Source organism: Cnephaeus nilssonii (assembly GCF_951640355.1).
Source record: "Cnephaeus nilssonii genome assembly, chromosome: 16".
Lineage (NCBI taxonomy): Eukaryota > Metazoa > Chordata > Mammalia > Chiroptera > Vespertilionidae > Cnephaeus > Cnephaeus nilssonii.
Window position 1 is genome coordinate 1,823,993 of NC_137087.1, and position 24,540 is coordinate 1,848,532.

The 24,540-nt window shown below is 58.7% G+C and overlaps 1 protein-coding gene across 3 annotated transcripts; it reads left to right on the plus strand.

Annotated features, from left to right (window-relative positions):
- Window positions 1–1,443: 1,443 nt before the first annotated feature.
- On the plus strand, window positions 1,444–24,329 carry CDHR1 (cadherin related family member 1). Of its 3 annotated transcripts, XM_079794302.1 has the most exons (17): window positions 1,444–1,800; window positions 2,130–2,225; window positions 2,892–3,037; window positions 3,728–3,778; window positions 4,920–5,009; window positions 6,699–6,785; window positions 7,886–8,002; window positions 9,341–9,484; window positions 10,867–10,945; window positions 13,556–13,656; window positions 15,444–15,647; window positions 16,094–16,246; window positions 18,914–19,078; window positions 19,528–19,595; window positions 20,088–20,316; window positions 21,443–21,700; window positions 23,463–24,329. In XM_079794302.1, the coding sequence occupies exons 1-17, from the start codon at window positions 1,758–1,760 to the stop codon at window positions 23,997–23,999; spliced, it is 2,568 nt and encodes an 855-aa protein (XP_079650428.1). In that variant the 5' UTR covers window positions 1,444–1,757; the 3' UTR covers window positions 24,000–24,329. The 3 variants fall into 3 exon arrangements, with proteins under 3 accessions (XP_079650428.1, XP_079650429.1, XP_079650430.1); XM_079794303.1 differs by lacking the exon at window positions 3,728–3,778; XM_079794304.1 differs by lacking the exon at window positions 1,444–1,800 and having other exon boundaries at window positions 2,148–2,225; window positions 2,815–3,037.
- The last annotated feature ends 211 nt before the right edge of the window (window positions 24,330–24,540 follow it).

Genomic DNA, 24,540 nt, shown 5'->3' on the forward strand with positions numbered 1-24,540 from the left:
CCTAGAGGGACCTGCTCTAGAGGGACCTGCTCTAGAGGGACCTGATCTGAAGGGATCTGCTCTAGAGGAACCTGCTCTGGAGGGACCTGCCCTAGAGGGACCTGCCCTAGAGGGACCTGCTCTAGAGGAACCTGCCCTAGAGGGACCTGCTCTAGAGGAACCTGCTCTAGAGGGACCTGCTCTGGAGGGACCTGCCCTAGAGGGACCTGCCTGATTGGCCTTTCACTCCAGGTCCTTGGTGGGAAACCCAAGGAGAGGTGCTGCCTTTCTGCACGTTGGTGGGCATGGGGGCGGCCAGGTCTCCGGGGTGCTGGAGACAGTGTAGGGTCTGTCCAGAGGGCCAAGCCCAGGTCCCACAGCAGGGAATCCTTCCTTCCACCTATGACAGACCAAGCCATCAGGCCCTCCTTACTGTGAGGCCAGGATCAGGCCGTGCTGAGGCCTCCACGAAGAGCTGATGTTTCCCAGGCTCTCCGGGCCTGAGGATCACCGCTCTGTCCGTTCTCCCCAGACGTCTCTGGTTGGCATTGAAGGTCCCACATGTTAAAACACCCTCAGTCCCAGGCAAGCCCGGATGGCTAGTCCCTCTAGCAGATGTGAGCCTGTGCGATGGCAGGGCGCGATCTCTGTAAGAAGACCATATAATCTGCCAATATAAAGCCAGTGCTGTGGGAAGGATGTGTGCGCAAGGGGCTCAGCTGAAAACTCAGCAGCTTCAGTCACCTTCTGCAGAGGGGAGAGCTTTTAACTGCTTTTGAACCAGCCCAACGTGGAGGTGAACCCAGGCTCTGCCCTCACTGGCTGTGTGAGCTCAGGCAACTTACCTCCCGGGCTTTCACTTCCCCTTTCCGCAGCAGGGACACGCATTCCAGGAGAGGTTTGCCGTCACGTGAGATGACAGCGTGATAGTGAAGGCGGGTGAGCCCTTCCCTGTCCCTCCCCAGTGCAAGTCTGCGGATTGAATGGCCGGAGGAGAGAGAAGCCGCTAGGGGAGGGGATGGGCCAGGACACAGCGGGCTCTTCTGGGCCCACTGACAGGGCATTTGCCCAGGAGATCCTGGCCCTGCTTCCAGGCACGGGGGCCTGCAGAAGGCGGCAGTCCTCCTCCGGAGACAGGCTGTGGGACACCAGCATTTAGGGACACAAAGTGCGCCTTCGGGCCAAGGGCCACGCCCCAGGGGGTCGTGAGGAGTTAGGACGAGTACCAGCCGCCCAGCTCTCCTCTCTGGGACCCCGACCCGCCTGCCCGCCCCAATCCCCAGCTCTCAGAGGAGGGGCTGGAGTGGGCTGCTCTCCCCGGTCTGGGCCTGGGAGGGGAGGGAGGGGGAGGGGACCACAGCCTCCGGACACTCCGCGAACCGGAACGGGGGCTGGCCCCAGGCAGGCCCGCCCACACGCCTGGGCTCGCGCTCCGCCCCGCCGGGGAGCCCTCCGTTCCCGCGGACCGCGGCGGGGAGGCTGGCTCCGCGCGCCGCCCTCCTGAAGCCGAGGCAGCTCCTGCGGGGGGTCTCCCGCGGGGCCGCCCAGGGGCTTGGGGACTCGACAGCCCAGTTTCCCCGCCTTCTCAGGCCCCGCAGCGCGTGTCTGTCCCCCGGGAGGCCGGGCTGGGCTCGGACCCCAGCGCGGTCTTCGTCCCCTCCCCCCCGCCCCCGCCGCCGCGGCCCCGGGCTAATCGGCCCCCCGAGCCGGCCACCCGCAGCGCCTCGCCCCGCGCAGCGCCCCCGCCCAGCCCCCCGCACCTCTGCTCGTCGCGGGACATGCGGGCCGCCCTGGCCCTGGCGCTGCTGCGCCTCTGCCTGGGTGAGCGGGCCGGGCGGGGGGGGGGGGGGGGAGACGATGCCCGGAGGCCGGCAGCCTGCAGACCCGGGCTGGGGACCGAGGCCCAGCTGCCCGCCGCGTCTTCAGGAACCGGCGGGGGAGGGGGCGGTTCCCAGTGCCCTTTGGGGGGTTTATTCGGCCGCTGCCCGAATTCGAAGCGCCCCGGAGAGTCGGTGCCCCTGACAAGCAGACCGGGGTGTGGCAGAGAGACCCCCCAGCGGGTCCCACGGAGCCAGGGTGGGCCAGACCCCGAGAGCTGGGCGAAGGTGTCCCCTCATGTCTGGGAGCCACCTGCTCTGTTTTCTTCCCAGCTGAGGTCAACTTGGCCCCCCACTTCTTCGACAATGGGGCGGGCAGCTCTGACGGCAACATGGCCCTGTTCAGCCTCCCGGAGGACACCCCTGTCGGTGAGGAGCCCGCAGGGCCCCGGGGCCTCGGGAGGGGTGGCCCTCGCCCCCAGACATGGCACCCCCCCGCCCCCCGAGCCTGCGGAGACAGTGCCGGCTGCCGGCGCCCGCTGGTGCCCTGCGTCCCCAGGGCTCTGGCGGAGCTCCAGGCCGCCCTGGAGCCGGAGCCGTGGTGCGGGACACGGCAGAGGGGCAGGCTCCGGAGGCACAGGACGGTCACCGCTGGGCCCGGCTGTCCAGTGCCCACTGGCATGGCCTTGAGCACATGTGCTGACGCCTAGAGTCGCAGATCTTTAGGCTTTAAAATGGCCCAAGAACACCCACCTGCCTGGGCTACACAGAGAGGGAGGAGACAGGCCCACACGTCCTCCCTCCCGTCTGGGCTGGGCAGCCTGAGTGCAGGCCCGAGGAGCTGACCTGGCCTGGGGCTCCGCTGCCAAGAGCCACACCCCTGCCTGAACGTGCACCCCACCCCCCGCCCTGCCCCCGCCCCTCCCACCCCCAACGCCCCCTCCCACCCCCAACGCCCCCTGCCGGTTCCGCTCAGGCTGGGCCTTTGCTCCGAATCGCATATTCACTGTATAATCAGGGGATCCTGGATCTGAGCCGCTGCCACTGTTAAGAAAAGTTGGGTTCCAGATTCCAGGCCTCCGTGTCACCTTCCAGGTTCTCACGTGTACACGCTGAATGGGACAGACCCCGAGGGCGAACCGGTCTCCTACCACATCAGCTTTGACCCCAGCACTAGAAGCGTCTTTTCTGTTGACCCCAATTCTGGAAACATCACCCTGATTGAAGAGTTGGACCGAGAGGTATTGGGAGGTGTGAGGGTGCAGCCTTTTGGCATGGAGACCAGTATCTGTGGGTGACAGGCCCCTGAGATGGTCCTTGGAGAGGTCTTATAAGCCAAAAAACTCAGGCTGACCAGGGCTGGTTGCATGGTTTAGGGGTGGGTCTGAGTTTGGTAGAACTCTACCCTCTGCACCCGCGAATCTGCAGTGACAGGGCAGGGCCCCCACACCAGCTGGCGGGCCTGGCTGTCCACAGAACCGGACCTGTCCGTGGGCTCCTGCCAGCTCTGGTCTGATGCAGCCACCACTAGCCCTGGGCCGGGGAGAGAGAGGAAGCCTCAATACCTTCCCCGCCGAAGTCCCACTGAGTCTTGGGGAGTGTGAGACACCACAGACCTGGCCCTCTGTGGCCTGGGGGCTATGGAGGCTCAGGGGAGACCAGTGGGTGAGAGAAAAAGGGAGAACGTATAAAACCTTCCTGGGCCCCGGCCCGCGTCTCCCCGCTCTAGCCAGGGCCGTTTTCTGCTGGCTCCTGGGCAGTCCCCTGGGTTAGGAGAACCTGGTGCGAAGCCCTGAGAGAAAGCATGGCCGGAGGCAGCTTTGGGGCACCCAGCCCTGCTCCAGCCTCTCTCGGGCTCAGGGGAGCAGGGCCCCCCCAGCCTCGGTCTCTAGGGTGTGTCTCTCCTGGACACTCAGTCCTGTGCTTCACAGATGGAGGACGAGATCGAAACCATCATCAGCATTTCCGACGGCCTGAACCTGGTGAGCAGACACCGGGGCCAGCCCCTGGCAGCCCGCAGCCCGCAGCCTGGGCCTGAGCGGTTTCCCAATCCCACCTACTGGGGGATGGGACTCCCTGCAATCCAAGCTGGGGCCCAGCAAGACCTGCCCCAACAAGATGTGTGCCCCCAGGAGTGGCTGTAGGAGAGGCAGCAGGGAGGGAGGCCGGTGGGAAGGGGTAGGGAGAGGAGAAAGCCAGCCGCTTCAGTGTCTCCTGGAGTCTTTCCCAATCCCTCCTCCACCTGTTCTTGGCTCTGCCACCTGTCACCCACGCAGACTTCCTGGGCTCCCAAGCCTGCTTCTCCCTCCTTCCCCACAGCCACACTCTCACAGCCCCTACCACATTCTTCCCCGCCATTGCAGTGGCGTCCTGCCTGCAGGGTCCTAGACCCCCTCAGAGCTGGGCCAGGGCCATCTAGAACCCAGGCCTGGCCAGGACCTGCCAAGAGCACTAGCAGCTGCCCCCACCCCCTCAGGAGAAAACCTGAGCTGCAGCCTGGCATTCAGGGCCTCCCTGTGGGGCACCCTTGGCGTCGCCCTCCCTTCCACATTCTCCCCACCAACATCAGCCACAACCTACTGTGTTCTCTGAGCTCACCAGGGCCCTCCTCCTGCCTTGGCAGTGGTGTTCCTTCCCTCTCGTCCTCTCGCCTGACACACTGCTGCGGGCTTACCTCCCACTCCACTGCAAGGCGCCCTGCTGCTCGCCCCCAGGCTGGTTAGATGCCTCTCTAGGCCCCTGACTGCAGCCTCCAGCACTGTGCACCCGGCCCTCGGGATGCACTGACCTGGGAAAGGTGGGCATGGTGTCCGGGGTCAGGCCTGCCATCACCGAGTGTATCCCCACCTCCTTTTACATGCTGACCTTTTCCCTGCCATCTCATTTTGCAAAATACACGCCATCAGACTGTATCTTCTGCCTCTGGGATGGAGCACAGTGCTTGGCACCAAGTAGTTGCTTAGTAATAATGTTGCATGAATGAATAAAAGAAGGGAGGGGAATAGAGGGAGGGAGGAAGGGAAGGAGATGGGTAGAGACATATACCTGGGCCACTAGGGGCCACTGTCCTTTTATCACCAGAAGGCCTTACTCCCCAATTCCTGTCCCATTTGCCCTCCTCAGGTGGCAGAGAAAGTCGTGATCCTGGTGACTGATGTCAATGACGAGGCACCCAGGTTCCTCCAGGAGCCGTACACGGTCCAGATTCCTGAGGTGAACTTGGCCCAAGGCAGGGCCCATGCATTCCTGCCCCAGACCCTGCCTGCCCTCTGGGGCTGCCCTGGCACTGAGTCAGGGGCCTCCCATCACTCACTGCCTCAGGGGCCTCCCTTGCATCCCCCCACTGCCATTCTTCACACATGCATTCCCCACAAGGGAATGTTCGCTTACCATTTTCCAAATCATAATGTACGTTTATTGTGGAAATGTGAAATACGAAGAAAAGTAGAGAGAAGAAAGTTTCCATTAACACTAGCTAGAAAATAGACGCAATGCATTCGTTTTGGTGGGTCAAGGAAAAATGAACTGTAAGTTTCATCGAATCTGAGTCAATATTGACTTATGGGATGTTCCCGAGGACTTCTCCACCACTCCCACTGGAAGGCGGCCAGGCCTTTCCTTAGACTTCGTTCTTACACATTTTTACAAAATTCAGAATCAGTTTTTGATCAATCTACATTTAGATATTTTTGTCTTTAGAAAGTTTTGTTACATAATAAAAAATGCTATTTTCACTCTAAAAAAAAAGTTTCCAGACCACCCCAAACCCCTCCAGGTTGAGGTTGCATTGTTAAATTTCGGTGTATTTCCTTCCAGCTGTTTTTGTGATTATTGGATTTATTTTCTGTGTGTTTTGGGTAATTGGGACTACACTAAGCATGTTTTCTGTATACTTTTTTCTATTTAATTTGTAAGCATCCCCCATTACTTTTAAAGTTTGCATAATTATAATTTTAATAGCATCTGTTAAGTGAACATTGTACCATTTATGGAACTGTTCCTTTGTCTTTAGACCAGAGGTCCGTGCATGAAATTCGTGCGCTGGGAGGCAGGGGCTCAGCCTGGCCTTTGCAGTCTGGGAGCCCTCGGGGCATGTCCAACTGTCCCAGAGGCGGGAGAGGCTCCCACCACCACCACTGTGCTTGCCAGCCCAGTTTCTGGCGCACTGACCACCAGGGGGCAGCTCCTGCATTGAGTGTCTGCCCTCTGGTGGTCACTGCGCTTCATAGCGACCAGTTGTTCTGCTGTTGTCTATTTGCATGTTAGCGGTTTATTATATAGAATATTTAAGATACTTTAAATTTTTGCTGTAAGAAAAATCAAATTCTGAACATAACAGTTCTATCTCTCTAATTAGAATTATTTCCTAAAGATACAGCCAAGATTTGGAATTGCTAGGTTGCAGTGTGAATGCCTGAGCATTGTTGTTTCTCCAGGGTGTGGGAGCTGCACTCCGATGTGGGGGACGTGGGGGAGGTGTCTCCCTGGCCCTGCCACACGTGGACTTTCATATATTTAAGTGTTTGCTTCAGTGGGAGAAAGATATTTTATTTTGGTTTTCAATTGTATGGATTTTATTCCTGGCCATACTGATTATGTCCATGTTTATTAACCCTTTTCTCAGTTCACATTTAAACAGTTTATCTCCTTGGAGTCTTAGTTTCCTCTTTCTTGGAGGCTGTGCTGGGGGTTGGGGCGTCTGCTTGCTCCTCCCTTTCTCTTCCTTCTCTCCACCCGCCCCCTGCCTGACAGGCCTCTGCCCCGCCCAGGGCTTCTGGGTTCATCACCCCCTCCCACCTCTTCTTTGCCCTTCACTCTCCTGACCCACTTTCCCATGCCCCTCCGCACCCCACTCCCCGGCATCCTGCCCCTGTCCCAGGCCTGACTGCTGTGCACCCTCAGGACACACCTGCTGGGAGCAGTATCTTTGAGGTCCATGCTGTGGACAAGGACACGGGCTCTGGAGGAAGTGTCACCTACTTCCTGCAGGTGAGCAGGGCACGTGCGTGTCGGTACCAGAGGTCTGGGCTGGCGGGGACAAATGGCTGACCCCTCCGTCACCAGGCCTTAGGTTAGTGCCTCTGCTAGTCTCCAAATTGTCAGAAATGACACACCAGATCCCATGGATTCAGTAAACGCAGGGGGAGAACAGGCAGGTGAGCACATGAGGGCTGGGAGGAGGCTGTCTGCCCCTGACCGCCCCCTTCCCACCTTCCTCTGAGCTGGTTGTCTCCCCGTCCCTGATCTCCAGGACTCGCAGTTCTCCCCCAAAACCCTTCCCCAGGAGAAGCCTGGGCACTTAATCGCGCCCCCCTCCCCCCGGGGGAAAGCTCCTGTGCCTGGAGCTGCCAGTAGGAAAGGGCAGAGCTCGGCTGTGAACCCCAACCTGTCCGTCTGTCCGTCGGTCCATCCATCCATCCACCCATCTTCTCTCCATGTTGACTCACTTTCTCTCACAATTTCCCAGGCAACACAGCTTGGTGGTTAAACACAGGTTGGAGGGGAAATCTCTTGGGATCCGCAGGTGCTGGAGAACTCTAACCACTTCCCACTCGTGGGCCGTCCAGCGTCACCAGCTCATCCCCTCACGTGTGAGGCGGGGAAGATGGAAGCATCCTCCCTGGTGGCTGTGAGGGTTAAATCCTCATAAAGTCCCAACAACAGCTTCCGACAGGAGGCCCCTCTTTCAGACGGATCATCTCCTGTCCCCTCATCCCCAACCCAGGCGCTGCCTGGGACTGGCCCTCGGGCTCAGCTGGTAGGGTTTGAAGATCCCACCCCTCTAGGGGGAGCTCTGTGCTGACACCCCACCTGCTGGGACCTGCAGGCCAGGTGCACCCAGAGCTGGACTCAGCTGTTTCCTGGGTGAGCTAAGGCCTCTGGAAGGGACCCACTGGTTCTGACTGAGGAGGGACAGGGGGAACCCGGAGCCCTAACAAGGGGGACCCGGAGGCCAGAGAGTCTGAGCTTCAGGCCGAGGCTGGAGTCCCCAGGACCCAGGACAGTGCAGGTCCCCTTCCGGAAGCAGAGCCGGCATCCTGGGGCCCGCGGGTCCCTCCCCGAGACCAAGCTGCCCCTCACTCCTACAGAACATGCCGGCCACCCAGTTCACCGTGGACCGCCACAGCGGCATGCTGCACCTCCGGGCGGGGACCACCCTGGACTACGAGAAGGCCCAGGCCCACTTGGTCACTGTGGTTGCCCAGGTACCAGGGAGGAATGGGGGCATGCAGTCCTTCCCCAGCCTCTGCCAGGGAAGCTGCCCTCGATGGCAGCGGGTTCATCCTACAGCGGACCAGGCACTTTGGAGAGCAGGTGACCGGGTCCGGGCAAGGCCAGGCATAGCTGAAATGTCTGTTGAGTGGATTCCACACAGGCATGGACGTATGCTCCCCTCTGGGGGACAGACAGGCCAGGTCCCCTCCATAGGCCTGGAGACTCACATCCCAGCATGACCTCAGCCCTGGCCTCTGCTCACCCCACAGGCTCACCTCCCAGGCCAGCTCACACCCCAGGACACCTCACACCCCAGGCCACACACCTCCCAGGCCCACACACCCCCAGGCTCACCCCCAGACCCACTCACCTCCCAGGCCACACACCTCCCAGACCCACACCCCCTAGGCCCTCCCACACCCCCCAGGCCCACACCCCCCAGGCCCTCACACCCCCCAGGCCCACACCCCCAGGCCCTCACACCCCCCAGGCCCACACCCCCAGGCCCTCACACCCCCCAGGCACACACCCCCAGGCCCTCACACCCCCCAGGCACACACCCCCAGGCCCTCACCCCCCAGGCCCACACCCCCCAGGCCCACCCCCCCCAGGTCCTCAACCCCCCAGGCCCTCACTCCCTCCTGGTCCACACACCCCCCAGGCCCACACCCCCCCCCAGGCCCACACCCCCCCAGGCCCTCACCCCCCCCCCCAGGCCCACACACACCCTGGCCCACACACCCCAGACCCACACCCCCATCCAGGCTCACCCCCAGACCACCTGGCCTTCCTCTGTGTGACCAGTTACCTCTTGGGGCCTCGGTGTCCTTGTCAGCCTGTCCCTGAGGCTTCAGTCCTCACGCTCCAGTGTATGGTGTGGGGCCTGCAGCTCCGCAGGTGCTCGGAGCAGCTGCTTTCTCCAGGGACGACCCGCCTCCCAGGCCCTGGGCTCAGGTCCCCAGGAAGGCCCCCTGCCCACCAGTGCCGGGGACAAGAGCATGGCCACTCGTCAGCCGGACTCCACACAGCAGGGCCCAGTCAGACTCTAGTGGGTCCAGGAGGGGGTGAGGTTTGGTTCCTGGCTCGGGGGGTGGTGACTCCCTCCTTTGCCACTTGTCCAATGTGACCTCCCTAGAGAAAGAACTCCTTTGAGAGCCAGACACGGCCAGGCCTTGGCATCGTCTGGTCCCCCAGCACGCCTCTGAGAGGGGAACTATCGGGGCTGGGAGGGGGGCGGGGGCAGGAGCAAACAGCACTCAGAGGGCAGCTCCCCCGCGCTGTGGAGACTGCGGGCCAGAGCCCAGCCTCTGCTCCCGGCTCCTCCCCAGGACGGCGGCGGGCAGCTGCGGGGTGCGGCTGCGGTGTTCTCAGCCACCACCACGGTCACGGTCAGCGTGGAGGACGTGCAGGATGTGGGCCCCGTGTTTGTGGGCGCTCCCTTCCACGGCTACGTGTACGAGGACATGGTTCCGGTGGGTGACTGTCCCCCCTCCCCCCCCCCCCCCCCCGCCTCTGCTCCTGCAGGCTCCGGGCAACAGGTGTGTTTGCCTCTGGAAGCCTTAGGGGAGGAGGCAGGTGGTCCTGTGCGAGCACCCCCTCATTCACACTCAGCCAGACCCGCCCAGAGGTCGGCCCTGCAGAGGCCGCCAAGAGGCTGGGAGGGAGGCGACAGCCTTGATCTGGGGGGTCTTTCCTGCACCTGTGTCGGAGGTGAGGTGCTCCTGTGCCCCCACAGCCCCAGGCCTGGAGCCTGGGCCCCTCAGACAGTGTTCCCATAGTTTGCTGCCAAAGCATGTGACCCTTGTTGGACATCACACCGGCTCAGCGCCAGCCGTCTCCCCGTGTGCAGGCTCTGACCTTAGTGTTTGGGCTCCTGCGCGTTCCTTCTGCCTCTCGGGAGAGGCACCCAAACCCCAGCCTCACAAACCCCCTCCCTGAGCTTTCACCATCCTCACCCCCAGCCCAGCACTGCCTTATCCCTCTGCCTGAAACATGCCCTCGGCCTGAGGCCCTTGCCCTCCCCGCTCAGCCAGCCGTGGCACCCCTCCATATCTGGGTTGAGGTGGGAGCTCCCCCTCCCTGCTCCCATGCTATGCACCCCCTCATGGGCATGCCCTCCTCGTATGCACCACAGGGTCCCCCAGACCACAGCTCCAGACTTCCAGGGCCCTGGCTGAGGCCTCCTGTGGAATTGAGCTGCATTCCCCATTTTCACTTCCCCAGTTTCGGATTATCCTTGATTTTGTAAAACAATGGAAAACCCTTACTGAGGACTATTCGCCTGCCAGGCCCAAGTGGGAAATGCCCCCTCTGGCTGGGCGTGCTGGCAGGAGAGAGGGAGAGTGCCGGCCTCCTCCCCACCCCCTCCTCGCTGGGACTGGCGGGAGGCAGGGTAGGGGGTCCTCTGTGCTGCTGAGGAGCAGCCAGGAGAGGGGCCTGAGGAGAGCGCACAGAAGGGGTGTCAGGCCAAGGTCAACAGGGGCTTGTCTAGCTGTGCACCCGGGGACCAAGTAGAAGCCTGATCCTGGACTTCACGTGCTGGCCCCTCCCACCAGCCTCCGCCTCCCCTCTGATTCCTCCAAAGGCAAAGCCTGGGTGAGAAGAGGGGGTGAAGCTGGAGTGGGGACAGGGCTGAGGGCTGAGTGGGAGATGTGGGGAAGGAGGCTAAGTAAGAGGTCTGTGGCTGAGAGTCCCTGCGAGGCCAACGGTCCTGTGAGCTCCCCAGAGAGGGGGGCCCATGGAGGCCGGGGTGTCGCTGGGTGAGGCCAGCACTCCCCCTGCCTGACAGGGCAACGTCTGTGGTGGGGGAGGGGCTAGCACCACCCTAGCCTCCAGCCCTGCTCCTGTTCCCAAGGGCTCTGAGGTGCTGACAGTGGTCGCCATGGATGGAGACAGGGGCAAACCCAACCGCCTTCTCTACAGCCTCATGAATGGTGAGTCAGGGCGCCTTTGGGGGCGGCCACCGCGGCAGCAGCTCAGACCCTGGCAGCCAGAGCACGTCCCCAGCTCCTGGCATCCAGTCACCACAGCTCAGCGGGCAGAGGCCCTGTGCATGGCCTCGCCGCCTGGCATTAGGGCCAGTCGCCGGGAAAGAAGCATTGGGCGGGGAACTGAGAACAAAGGGTGGGCAGATTCACGTTCCTTTTGTTGCCAGAAAGGGGCCTGGGCCTGCGTGGTCGGCCTGGGGCCAGCCGGCTGGCAGTGTGTGGGTTCCTGACTTCGTGCAGGAAAGATTTCCCAACACGAGTTCAGGTGACTGAGGCAACGTTTATTAAAGCCGGGACGGGAAACAAGAAAGGGTTTCTCACAGAAGACGCAACAGGAGAGCCTGGCTGGGCCGCCCTCGCTCTCCGGAGTCAGAGAAAAGGGGGTCTCGGGGCCAGGTTGAGGGGAGTAGCCTGCGAGGAGCTGCCACTGCCCATTGCTCCCCAGGTTGCAAGTCTCCTGGGGTCCCTTCGAGTAGGAGTGCAGGGCTGTGGGGGACGGAGGGGGGAGGGAATGGAGGGGCGGCTCCCCTGGGGGACAGCGCTGGGTGCTTTGTCTTGAGGGTTTGTTTCTCTCTCGCAGGCGGGAATCTGAGGGGAGGCCTCGGGAGGGTTCCAGCAGCACAGTCCCCATTTTCCAGGTGGCTCCTCCGGGCCTTGGTCGCCACCGATGGCTCAGTGTCAGGGCCGGGCTGTCCGTCATCACAGCTGGTCCTGGGGCGGCCCACCTGGTTCTGCGCTTTTCTGGGCCGAGATGTCCTCTATCTGTGGGAGGAGTTACCTGTGGGAGGAGTTACCCGTGGGAGAAGTTACCTGTGGGAGGAGTTACTTGTGGGAGGAGTTACCTGTGGGAGGAGTTACCTGTGGGAGAAGTTACCTGTGGGAGGAGTTATCTGTGGGAGGAGTTATCTGTGGGAGGAGTTACCTGTGGGAGGAGTTACCCGTGGGAGAAGTTACCTGTGGGAGGAGTTTCCTGTGGGAGGAGTTACCTGTGGGAGGAGTTACCTGTGGGAGGAGTTACCTGTGGGGGAAGTTACCCATGGGAGGAGTTACCCGTGGGAGAAGTTACCCGTGGGAGGAGTTACCTGTGGGAGGAGTTACCCGTGGGAGGAGTTTCCCGTGGGAGGAGTTACCTGTGGGGGAAGTTACCTGTGGGAGGGTTTACCTGTGGGAGGAGTTACCTGTGGGAGGAGTTACCTGTGGGAGAAGTTACCTGTGGGAGGAGTTACCTGTGGGAGGAGTTACCTGTGGGAGAAGTTACCTGTGGGAGGAGTTACCTGTGGGAGAAGTTATCTGTGGGAGAAGTTACCTGTGGGAGGAGTTACCTGTGGGAGGAGTTACCTGTGGGGGAAGTTACCTGTGGGAGGGGTTACCTGTGGGAGGAGTTACCTGTGGGGGAAGTTACCTGTGGGAGGAGTCACCTGTGGGAGGAGTTACCTGTGGGGGAAGTTACCTGTGGGAGGAGTTACCCGTGGGGGAAGTTACCTGTGGGAGGGGTTACCTGTGGGAGGAGTTACCTGTGGGGGAAGTTACCTGTGGGAGGAGTCACCTGTGGGAGGAGTTACCTGTGGGGGAAGTTACCTGTGGGAGGGGCTGCTGTGACTGCCCAGCCTTGGTGTCCCTGCCACGGCCTGGCTGCTGGCCTGCCTCACCCTCACCCTGAGCTTATGCTCGACAGAGGGGTGGCAACATTCCTTACACTCTTTCAATGGCTGTGTGTTTTCTAATACTCTTAACAGTTTTTGGCCTAGAACATATCCTTGGATTAATGAGTTAAATGCATGATGATATCGCATTTTCCTAGCACTAGCCCTATATATGGATGAGGAAGCTGAGGCTCAGAGAAGCTAAGTAGACATCCCAAGTTCCCACTAGGTTTGAACCTAAGTCTGCTCGCTGCCAGTCCCACAGCGGGGCAGCAGCTGAGCAGGTGGCAGCCCTGGGGAGGCACAGCCCTCAGGGGCTGGCCCCAGTGGCAGGCCCTCTGTCCGGTCACCACACCTAAGCCCGAGCCCAGCGGCCACGTCTGCAGCTCTCACTCGGACACCCTGCTCCTCCAGCCCATCCCCAGGACCATGCTGCTGGATGCACATCCCCTCTCAGGCCCTTCCCAGGCCCACAGGCGCCGACTGCCCCACTTCACACCTGCACAACCCGTCCTGCCCCTCTCCCTCCCCTTCCCCTCCTCTCCTCCCCCTCCTCCTGTCCTCTCCCCCTCCCCCTCCCCTCCCTCTCCTCCTCCAGCCTCTTTTCTTTCATTCTCTCCTCTTTTTCTCCCCTCCCCTTCTTTCCCCTCTCCTCTTTATCGCCCTCTGAACCTGTCTTTTGATTTCACACACACACACTGTCCCAGGCAAAGGGCATGGACCTGGGCGCCCAATAGAAGTGAGTTCCAGTCCCTGTGTGGCGTTGATGTGTGGCCTGGAAGGTCCCGCAGCCCCTGAGACAGCCCCACCCTGTGGAGGAGACTGAGATTGGCCTGAGGAGCACGTGGGCCCCACCTGCCGAGGCTCCCGCCCCCACAAGCGGCCAGCACTGCAGGGGTGTCTCCTCCGACAGGGAGTGACGATGCCTTTGACATTAACGCCACGTCTGGAGCCATCGTGGTCACCCAGAGCCCTGCCCAGCTCCGGAGGGAGGTGTATGAGCTGCGCGTGCAGGTACTGGCCTTCCCCGCCCTCTTGCCCCGGAAGGTACCCAAGGCAACGAGACCCGCCAGCACCGGAGCCCGCGGGCCTGCCTGAGCGGGAGGGATGCGGGGGAGAGACAGGGAGGCAGAGCCACCTGCCCGGCCGGCCGAGGCAGAAGTGGACAAAGTGCAAATGGGAGGAGGAGACGCCACAGAGCATGGCGAGGCCAGGCCGTGAGGGTGGGCGAGGAGAGGATGGTGACACGGGCGTGGCCAGCCGGGCGGGGAGGCCAGACCAGGACAGGCACGAGGAGTTTGCTGCGCAGGGAAAGCCAAGTTGGAAATTCCAAACTGCACACAGCGTTAGGATTCAGGGAGAGCGGGGAGGGCAGAGATCGCCACAGGACGGCCGGGGAGGAGCCATCGCCGCACTGAGCCGAGGGGCACCCACAGCTCAGAGTGAGGAGGGGAGAAGTGAAGGAGCCGCCAGAGGATGGAGGGGAGTGGGGACACTAAGCTTTCCAGACGGGGGAGCGTGGAGGGCCTCGGCAGCGTGGGGCAGCGAGTGTCGGGCTGAGATGGTGAGTGGGAAGCAGGACCGGGAGAGGTGCAGGCACCGGAGAGGGAGAGGTGGGAAGCCGCAGGGGGACAGAAGGGTCCGGGGTGGGAGCTGTTAGAGGGCTGAGACCAGAGCCTGCTCATGGAACTGGGTGAAGAGGCCTTGGAGGGGCTCACCGGTGTGTGCCACGCCGTTCATGAGGCGCCTGTGGCCTCGGCCCCGCTTGCAGCCCGTACTAGTACCTACCGCTGCTTCTCCCCTCTCCCAGCCGCTCCCCTGGCCCAGGGACCCAGGACAGAGCTTGGCAGAGCTGGGGTTCGAACCTCTGGCCGTACAGGGGGGTCGTGCAGTGAGGTAGAGAGAACACTGACTGCAGAGTCCGATACACCTGCTACTCAGTCGCTGTGACTCCAGGCCTGCTCCCCCTCCCCCGCCTCGCCCGGTCAGGGGCTCAGTCACAGCACCGTGTGGCATCTCCTGAGCCGTTATAATAGAGCAAACATGTCAAACCCAAAGCCTAACACGCGCCAAATAAACAAGGTGTAAGTTTATGTGGCCGCAAAAAATAAAAAGCTTCCATTTTCATAGAAATGTAGGTTTATTTCAACAGAGACATATGTATTACAGGATACTGTAAAAATTAAGTTATGAAATGTTTATTAAAATGTTTCTTACATACCGTTATGTTGGCTGGGCTGAGCGTGGTCCGTGGGCAGTGAGTTTGACACGCTTGGTGTAGATGATCACAAACCCAGAGGCTTTGAAAGACACACATTCCTCACTCGCAGCTTCTATGGGTCAGGAGTCCAGGCTCAGCTCAGTGGGTCCTCACCTCCAGGCTCCTGGGCCGCCATCTGACCGCCAGCCCGACTCGCTCTCCCTGGAGGCTCAGCGAGGAGGGTCCCGGGCACTCACCTGGCCGAGGGCCGGACCTCCTTCCTCGTGGGCGATGGGCTCAGAGACTCGGCTGCCTTCTAGCTGTTGGCAGAGGTCACCCTTAGTTCCGGAGACACAGGCCTCTCGTCGCAGCTGCCTGCTGCCTCGCAGCGGGTGGGAGTGTCTGCTGGCAGACGCTGTTCGAGCCTCTTGTGATCCAGTCACTGAGTGGTATCTCATCACCCTCGTCACCCCTGTCGCTAACGAGCCACTAGGTAGACCTCACGCCAGGAGAGAGTGAGGGACGACCCCTGGGAGGTGGGGCCATGCAGCCGTCCCGGGGTCAGCCTGTCCCAGCACCGGGGCGCCTGTCCCCATCCCAGGTGACCGAGCTCAGCGCTGCAGGGAGCCCCGCTGCCCAGGCCACGGCCCCCGTCACCATCAGGATCGTGGACATCAACAACCACCCACCTACGTTCTACGGAGAGAGCGGACCCCAGACCAGGTTCGAGCTGTCCCTGTCTGAGCACCCGCCCCCGGGGGAGATCCTGCGAGGCCTCAAGGTCACCGTCAAAGACTCAGACCAGGTATGTGGCTCTGCCCTCCACCTGTCTTCCTGAGAACGCATGGGGCCAGCGTCTCACACGGGGTCTGCATCAGCCTTCACTGCCTGTCACAGGGCATGCGGCCAGCGGGGGAACGGAGCAGGAGAGGGGAACCGGGAAAGCGTGGGAGAGGCTGACAAAGCCTGATTGGCCAGACATTCATGATCACTTACAAAGTTAAAGTCAAACAGAAGCACCGCCCGCCTGCCTGGCCTGGCGGGTCTGTGAACGTGGCCTGTGGCCTCCTGTGCTCGGGCCTCAGGGTCTTCAGTGCGGTCCTCACAGCCATTACCCTCCAGACACGTCACCTCGCCTTCGGGAAGAAGGAAATCCTGCCCCCAAGGCTGAGGGAGACCAGGCCCAGGGCTGCTGAGTGTGAGTTCTGTTCGCATTCACCTTCCTTGTTTCCTCTCCAAACCTCCGCCCAGGGCGCCAATGCCAAGTTCGCCCTGCGGCTGGTGGGGCTGGAGGGCGCCTTCCGCGTGGTCCCGCAGACAGCCCTGAAGGAAGCCCAAGTCACAGTCCTCGCAGAGAACTCAGCCGCCATTGACTTTGAGAAGTTCAGAGTGTTAACCTTCCAGGTATGTGACGCTCTGGGCCGCCAGGCACGGAGCAGGGTCCGGCAGCTCAGGCAGCCCTGGATGCATTCCTGAGGGCCTCTCCTCGTCCTACTCTCTCTCTCAGTCCCTCTGCCTCGGCTGCTGACTTGGGGAGGGAGAAGAAGGTGACATGAGAGCCTCCTCCTGTGGCCACACAGCTTCTCTGAGCCTCAGCTTCTAACCCACAGCTACAGGACTGCACGGAGGGCCCAGGGGAGGATGTGCATGTTACTAGGTGGAGAGCCCCGCTGGTGTGGCTCAGTGGATAGAGTGTCGGCCTGAGGACTGGAGGATCCTGGGTTCGATTCTGGTCAAGGGCACATGCCTGGGTTTGGGGCTCGAACCCTAGTAGGGGGCATGCAGGAGGCAGCCAATCAATGATTCTCTCTCATCATTTCTATCTCTCTCTCTTCCCTCTCCCTTCCTCTCTGAAATCAATAAAAATATATTTTAAAAAAAAACAGGCGGAGAAAGAAACACTACTTGTCACAATACATTTTCTTCTCATATACATTTGACATCTGTCACTTACTCTGATAAAAACTTTAGCAAAACAGCCCTAGCCGGCTTGGCTCAGTGGATAGAGCGTCAGCCTACGAAATGAAGGGTCCCAGGTTCGATTCCGGCCAAGGGCACATGCCTGGGTTGCAGGCTTGATCCCCAGTGGGGGGCGTGCAGGAGGCAGCCAATCAATGATTCTCTCTCATCAGTGATGTTTCTATCTCTCCTCCCTTCCTCTCTGAAATCAATACAGAAATATTTAAAAAAAAAACTTTAGCAAAACATAAAAAATACTCCTTTGTATTTGTAATTATTTAAAACTATAAACATATAAACAACACCTATTATACATAAACACATAAGTAATATATATTAATAAAAATGAAAAATACTTTGTTGATATTATTTAAATTATTATAATTACTTATAATTATACATACACACACAGAGCCAGCATCATTCTTTTTTCAAATATATTTTTATTGATTTCAGAGAGTAAGGAAGAAGAAGAGAGAGATAGAAACATTAATGATGAGAGAGATTCATTGATTGGCTGCCTCCTGCAAGCCCCACACTGGAGATTGAGCCCATAACCTGGGCATGTGCCCTGACTGGGAATTGAACCATGACCTCCTGGTTCATAGGCCAACACTCAACCACTGAGCCATGCCGGCCGGGCGTGCCAGCATCATTCTTAAAAGTGGAATTCTAAAAGCATTCTATGAAGCCAGAAACAAAACATGGATGCCTGCTATAACCACTATTATTTAACACTATTCCTGGAATAATATTATTCCTGGATAAAGAAGGGAAATAAGAGGTATAAACATTAGAAAGGAAAAGACAATTTTATCATTTTTTAGGTGATGTGATTGTTTGCTTAGAAAAACCTAAGAGGAATAGAAAAATAGTCAGAAACACTGCAAAGTTGTTAACATGATTGGCTACAAAGTTAACACACAAAATTCAGCTACAAAGTTAACACACAAAATTCAATAGTTTTCCTACATACAAAAAATAGCAATGGAAACAATAGGATAAAGGTTTTTCTTTTACAAAAACAACTAGCAGAAACATTTTCTAGAAATTCCTATAACAAGAAATAGGGTACATCTAAATGACAAAAAGAAATGCAAAAATTTAACAAACAGATAAAAAGAAGAAAACCCTGTTAAAAATGCCAATTCTCTTTAATAAAGAATCCAATGCCACCTCAATTAAGTCTTATCTAGAATTTCCTTCAGAGAGGTGGTGAGGGGACTTGACACCATCTGAAGAAATAAATATATAAACACCAGGGGCCCAGTGCTCGAATTCGTGCACTTTGAAAGGAAATGTGGGCCTTGAGGCTGCAGTGGGCACAGGGGCAGGTCTCAGCCCATCCTCCACACCCCTGCCCAGCCCCGATTGCCCCTCAGAAGCAGGGGGAGGTGGAGAAGCCCTCAGGGGTGATCAGGGCTGGCAGACGCCACTCGCACCCGCTGATGGTGCTGAGTGATTGGGACTGGTGCTGGGTGCAGGCAGCGGGTGCGAGTGCGAGCGAGGCTGGTGCACGGGAGCAAAGAATTTTCAGTAACCACCAGAGGCTCACCCTGATGACAGTGACCAGCACCTCGACTTGGTCTGGCGCTTCTGCTCACCTGCTCCACCATCATCCCACGGCGCCCAACGCCTGCCGTGTTCCTCGCTCTGTTGCCTGCTGCTGACGCCCACCATGTTCCAGATGTGGCCCCTGGTGGTCAGCGCATGTCATAGCAACTGGTTGTTCAGTTGTTCCACAGTTCGGTCTATTTGCATATTAGGGTTTTATATATATAGATAGTTGGGAAAACTCAGAAAAAAAGAGTGAGGCAGGAATTTGCTCTAACAAATATCAAATTATAGCATAAAGCACAATAAATTTTAAAATTGGAACTAAAAAGGAATATGCAAATTAGTGGAACAAAAGAAACTGGCAGAAATACCAGTGGGAACTATAAGAAAGCTGCCTGTGCAAGTTGGTGGGGGAGTGATGGAACCTTCCAGGTGCCTCCTGTGGTGGCGGCAGGAATAGTGGCCGAGAGTCAGGACTGAGAAGAGGCAGGTGGGCCTGGGCCAGGCTGAGAAGAAGATCAGCACCTGACCTGCCTCCCCCTCCTCCCTCCCCAGCTCCTGGCCACTGAGGTGGACACGGCCGAGAAGTTCAGTGCCACCGCGGAGGTGGTGGTGCAGCTGCTGGACACCAACGACAATGCCCCCCGGTTCACCTCTCCCCACTACGTTGCCAGGGTTCCCGAGGACGCCCCCGGGGGCTCCACCGTGGTGGCCGTCAGGGTGGGTTGGGGACTGGTCCCAGGACGGGATTGGGGTGGGGCTCTCTGAAGGAGTCCTTATGAAGTCAGACAGGCCCAGGCTGCAGCCTGAGTTGCGGTCTCAAGAGCCTGCCCTTGACAGGCTTCTGGCCCTCAAGGAGCCTCCAGGTTTCCTTCTTTATGATGGGCTGTAGTCCCAGGACTATGAGGGGGGCATGAGTGTGAGCCCCAAGCTCAGGCATGGGACCCGCCTCCTCCCCTCTCACTGACGAAGAGGAGGAGGGTACACACCTTGCAGATCTATACCCTTTGGGACCTCACACACTTGAGATCCCTTGGGCTATGGGCAGCCTCCATCAGTTTCCACCTGAGCCAGGCAAATCCCACCCCCTGCTTTGCCATTGAAAACAACTCCGAGCTGCCAATGTGCCCACAAATGGGGCAGGTGCCACGGGGTGCTTTCTCTTCCAGGCTGTGGATGTGGACACAGGCCCCTGGGGTGAAGTCACGTACTCTGTCTACGGGCCCGGGGCAGACCTGTACGTAGACCCAACCTCAGGCAGGGCCTCGGGCAGGGCCTGGGAGGCTGAGGGTGGACGGGGTCTGTGCCACAGTCAAGAGTGAGCTGGGGAGGATAGGACTTGGTCTCGGAGGTAAGCACACAGCAAGGAGTGGAGGTTAAGCAGAGACCTGAGGCGAGGTGTGGGGCTGAAGAGGGGAGGCTCCCTGACGGCCAGGAGCTGAGGCCCTGACCTCAGGAGCCACCAAGCAGCTGCTGGGAGGCCGGCAGTGGCAGGAGGGGCATGTCTGCAACTCGGTCCTTTAGTTGGATGTTGGTGGTGGCATATGGGTGGACCTGCCTCCCTTGGTGAGACTGCAGGGATAGGGAGCCTTAGAGGAGCTGCACGGCTGCAGGCACGCATGTCTATGTGCATGTCCATGTGTGTCCACGTGTGTCCACATGTGTGCACACATGTGCATGTGTGTCCACATGTCCTGTACACATCCTGCCTGTTCTCTATGCCTGCCAGCTTTCAGGTCCACTCCTCCACGGGGGTTATCTGCACGCAGCCGTGGGCCAGCCTGGATGCTGAGGCCACCGCCAGGTACAGCTTCCGTGTAAGAGCAGAGGATGCGGGGGGCAGGCATGACCTGGCCAAGGTGACCGTCTTGCTGCTGGATGTCAATGACCATCCCCCCCAGTTTGGACAGAGCATCCAGGAGAAGACGATGGTGCTGGGGACCCCTGTGAAAATTGAGGTGGGCTTCAGGCAGCTCAGCGGCCCTAAAGACTTGTTTAGCAGCTGCAAGAGACAGTGTGGCTAAGAATTTATTTCAAAACTAGAGGCCCGATGCAAAAAATTCATGCGTGGGGGGGGGGTCCCTCAGCCCAGCCTGCACCCTCTCCAATCTGGGACCCCTCGGGGGATGTCTGACTGCCTCTCACAATCTGGGACTTCTGGCTTCTAACCGCTTGCCTGCCTGCCTGATAGCCCCTAACCACCTCTGCCTGCCTGATTGCCCCTAACTGCTCCCCTGCTGGCCTGATTGCCCCTAACTGCCTCTGCCTTGCCCCACACCCGGGACCCAGGATTCCCTCCTCCGGCCGGTTGCAAGCACCCAGGACCCGGGCTGGCTTTGCCTGGGCCGGCCACAGCCACAGGGGACTGTGGACAGGCAGCTTGTCCCTCTCCCAGGCCGCAGCCTGGCTGGTCCCCATTCATCTCTCCCCAGTGTTGAGTGTCTGAGCAGTTACGGTGTGATGGCGTGAGGGCATGATGACATGAGGGCGTGATGACCATTTGCATATTAGCTCTTTATTACATAGGATACCATATACTGAATTCTCGCTCTGGGTGAGGGTTTTAAGGTACCTGCTAGGTCCCCACCCTCACATCAACCCAGAAATAACCCCTGGGAAGCAGATATTATTGTGGCTACCAAACAAAAGATGGGGTCCAAACACAAACAAACAGGCTCCTCCGATGGGCTGTGCTGCCTAGTGCTGGTCCCACAGCAGGTCTCAGAGCCACGCTTTGCCCACTGCACAGGTTTCCCCTGAGGAGAAGCGTGGCCTCTGACCCCAAGCCTGACCTTCAGCTCCTGCCCTCACCATCTGTCCTCAGACCTGCCACCTGGTATCCCAGCTTTTGTTTTTCAACAGCACCTGCTTCCAATAGTTCTGAGCGTGGGATGGCGGGCACAGGTGCGGGGGCCTGGCAGGGTGCTGGCTCACAGTGGGGCACACACTCAATTTCTCTCCCGGCTCCAGGCCACTCTGTGGGTCAGGACCTGTCTCATTAGCCCAGCTGCCCCGTGTGACCGGGCAGCTCAGACGGGACACAGCGTGTCCTGGAAGCCCAGCTGCCCCTCTCCCTGTGCTCAGGCCACAGACCTGGACGCAGAGGCACCCAACAACCTGGTGGACTACTCTATCACGCGTGCGGAGCCGGCCAGCGTGTTCGACATGGATGCACACACGGGAGAGATCAGGCTCAAGAGCTCCATCCGCTCCCTGGACGCCCTGCGCAGCATCACGCACAATGGGGACTGCACATGGGCCCTGGAGGTTCAGGCCAAGGACCGTGGCTCCCCATCCTTCAGCACCATGGCCGTCCTCAGGATTGACATCACAGACGCTGAGGTGGGTGTGAAGCTTGGTTGGGGAAGGCTCCGAGGGCCTCTCAGGCCTCACTGCAACATGACCCGAGGGAGACACCATCTCCAGCTTCCTCCGAAAGACTCAATGCTGAGCAGGCTTCTGCGCCATCAAATACACCAGCTTTAGAATCAGGTTGAAGTCCTAGTTTCAATACTCAATAATGGTGTGACTCTGGACTTTGCCAGGCCTCCACTTCCTTTTCTGTAAAATGGGAATAATGATGCCTTCTTGTTATGGGTGTTGAAAGCAGAAGTGAAATCATTATATATAGTTCTCAGGTAAGTGTCAGGAAAAAAAAATCATTATTTTAGGAGTTCCTGTTACATTTAGGCAGGTGTGGCCCCCATAATCAAAGGTAAATTATATCCTACTTTCTGGGGAACAGAATCCAGATAATAAGAAGGTCTAGATTCGAGAGAGGATCTTTGCATCATGCTTCCTTTGGGTGCATTTCGGGGTGAGCTGCATGCACTGTGTGTTGTTCTCTGGGTGCATTTCCGGGTGAGTTACATGCACTGTGTGTTGTTCTCTGGGTGCATTTCCGGGTGAGTTACATGCACTGTGTGTTGTTCTCTGGGTGCATTTCCTGGTGAGTTACATGCACTGTGTGTTGTTCTCTATGTGCATTTCCGGGTGAGTTACATGCACTGTGTGTTGTTCTCTGGGTGCATTTCCGGGAGAGCTGCATGTATTGTGTGTTGTTCTCTGGGTGCATTTCCGGGTGAGTTACATGCACTGTGTGTTGTTCTCTGGGTGCATTTCCGGGTGAGTTACATGCACTGTGTGTTGTTCTCTGGGTGCATTTCCGGGTGAGTTACATGCAGTGTGTGTTGTTCTCTGGGTGCATTTCCGGGTGAGTTACATGCAGTGTGTGTTGTTCTCTGGGTGCATTTCCGGGTGAGTTACATGCAGTGTGTGTTGTTCTCTGGGTGCATTTCCGGGTGAATTACATGCAGTGTGTGTTGTTCTCTGGGTGCATTTCCGGGAGGGCTGCATGTATTGTGTGTTGTTCTCTGGGTGCATTTCCGGGTGAGTTACATGCACTGTGTGTTGTTCTCTGGGTGCATTTCCGGGTGAGTTACATGCACTGTGTGTTGTTCTCTGGGTGCATTTCCGGGTGAGTTACATGCAGTGTGTGTTGTTCTCTGGGTGCATTTCCGGGTGAGTTACATGCACTGTGTGTTGTTCTCTGGGTGCATTTCCGGGTGAGTTACATGCACTGTGTGTTGTTCTCTGGGTGCATTTCCGGGTGAGTTACATGCACTGTGTTGTTCTCTGGGTGCATTTCCGGGAGGGCTGCATGTATTGTGTGTTGTTCTCTGGGTGCATTTCCGGGTGAGTTACATGCAGTGTGTGTTGTCCTCTGGGTGCATTTCCGGGTGAGTTACATGCACTGTGTTGTTCTCTGGGTGCATTTCCGGGAGAGTTACATGCAGTGTGTGTTGTTCTCTGCGTGCATTTCCGGGAGAGTTACATGCAGTGTGTGTTGTTCTCTGGGTGCATTTCCGGGAGAGTTACATGCACTGTGTGTTGTTCTCTGCGTGCATTTCCGGGAGAGCTGCATGCAGTGTGTGTTGTCCTCTGGGTGCATTTTTCTGGGATGAAGCCCACAGTGCTCACCAGAATCTCAAGGGAGACCTGGTGCCAGCAAATTCAAAACCATTGGACTTCTGGGAGCTCGTGACCCCGCCCTGTCCTTCAGGGACCAGCAGGGGCCACTGAGTGAGGTGGCTCTCTCTTCCAGACGCTGTCCCGGAGCCCCATGGACGCCTTTCTGACACAGACCAGAGACGAACCTGCGAAGGCTGTGGGTGTGCTGGCCGGTGCCATGGCCATTACTGTGGCCATCACTGCCCTTGTGTCCACTGCCACCTTCTGGCACAACAAGAAGTCCAACAAGGTCCTGCCAGTGCGGCGTGTGCTTCGCAGGCGGCCCCGCCCTGCCCCCCGCGCTACCCACATCAAGTGGCTCAAGTGCCATAGGACCGAGGCTGCAGCCAAGTTTGTTCCCAAAGAGGACCCGCCCATTGAGAACTGCAACGGCAGCCTGGGGAGCCCCACATCCCCCAGAGCCCCAATACCCCCTCCTCTACCCAGAGTGGCACCCGCCCCGGGGGCAGCCCCCCTGACTGTGCCCACAGTCTCTGGCTCACTCGCCTCTCCACAGCCTCGAGGGCCACCCACGCGCAGCGCCTGGGGAAGCCCCATCCAGTCAGCTCTGGTCTCCGAGCTCAGGCAGCAGTTTGAGAAGAAGAGTGGACCTGACAAGGTGCACTTTTAGAGTGCGGCCCAGAGCCCCTCTCGTCCCCACCTCCTTCTCCCCCTCTCTGCTCCTTAGGGTCACCCTGTTTTGTACGATAGTGTAACCCCATATTCAGAGCTCTGGATAAAACCGCTGGCAAGGCGTTTCCCTGGTTCCGGATGCGATGGGACAGTACTTCCCATTGCCCTGGTGCTGGGCAGCTGCGCTCCATTCGGCAGAAGCCGGGAATCGACAAGGAGTCGGCTCCCTGTCTCCTACTCACCAGTCCCAGACCACAGTCCCTTGGTTCTCTCAGGCGTCCTCAAACTACGGCCCGCGGGCCACACGCGGGGGTTTCTGCCGTTTTGTTTTTTTTACTTGAAAATAAGATATGTGCAGTGTGCATAGGAATTTGTTCATAGTTTATTTTTAAACTATAGTCCGGCCCTCCACCGGTCTGAGGGACAGAGAACTGGCCCCTGTTTAAGAAGTTTGAGGACCCCTGTGACCTAGGGCCTCTGCATCGTCAGGCGAGGAACCGGCCTGGCCACCTGTGACACGGCCGTCCGGAGCCTGGCCC

What these genes read in the sequence shown, in the direction of transcription:
- CDHR1 (XM_079794302.1), top strand. Translation starts at nt 1,758, where the DNA reads ATGCGGGCCGCCCTGGCCCTGGCGCTGCTGCGCCTCTGCCTGG. An exon ending in TCTCTACAGCCTCATGAATG is followed by an intron (nt 10,946 to 13,555) that starts GTGAGTCAGGGC and finishes CTCCTCCGACAG; the next exon opens with GGAGTGACGATGCCTTTGAC. An exon ending in CCACCGTGGTGGCCGTCAGG is followed by an intron (nt 19,079 to 19,527) that starts GTGGGTTGGGGA and finishes TTTCTCTTCCAG; the next exon opens with GCTGTGGATGTGGACACAGG.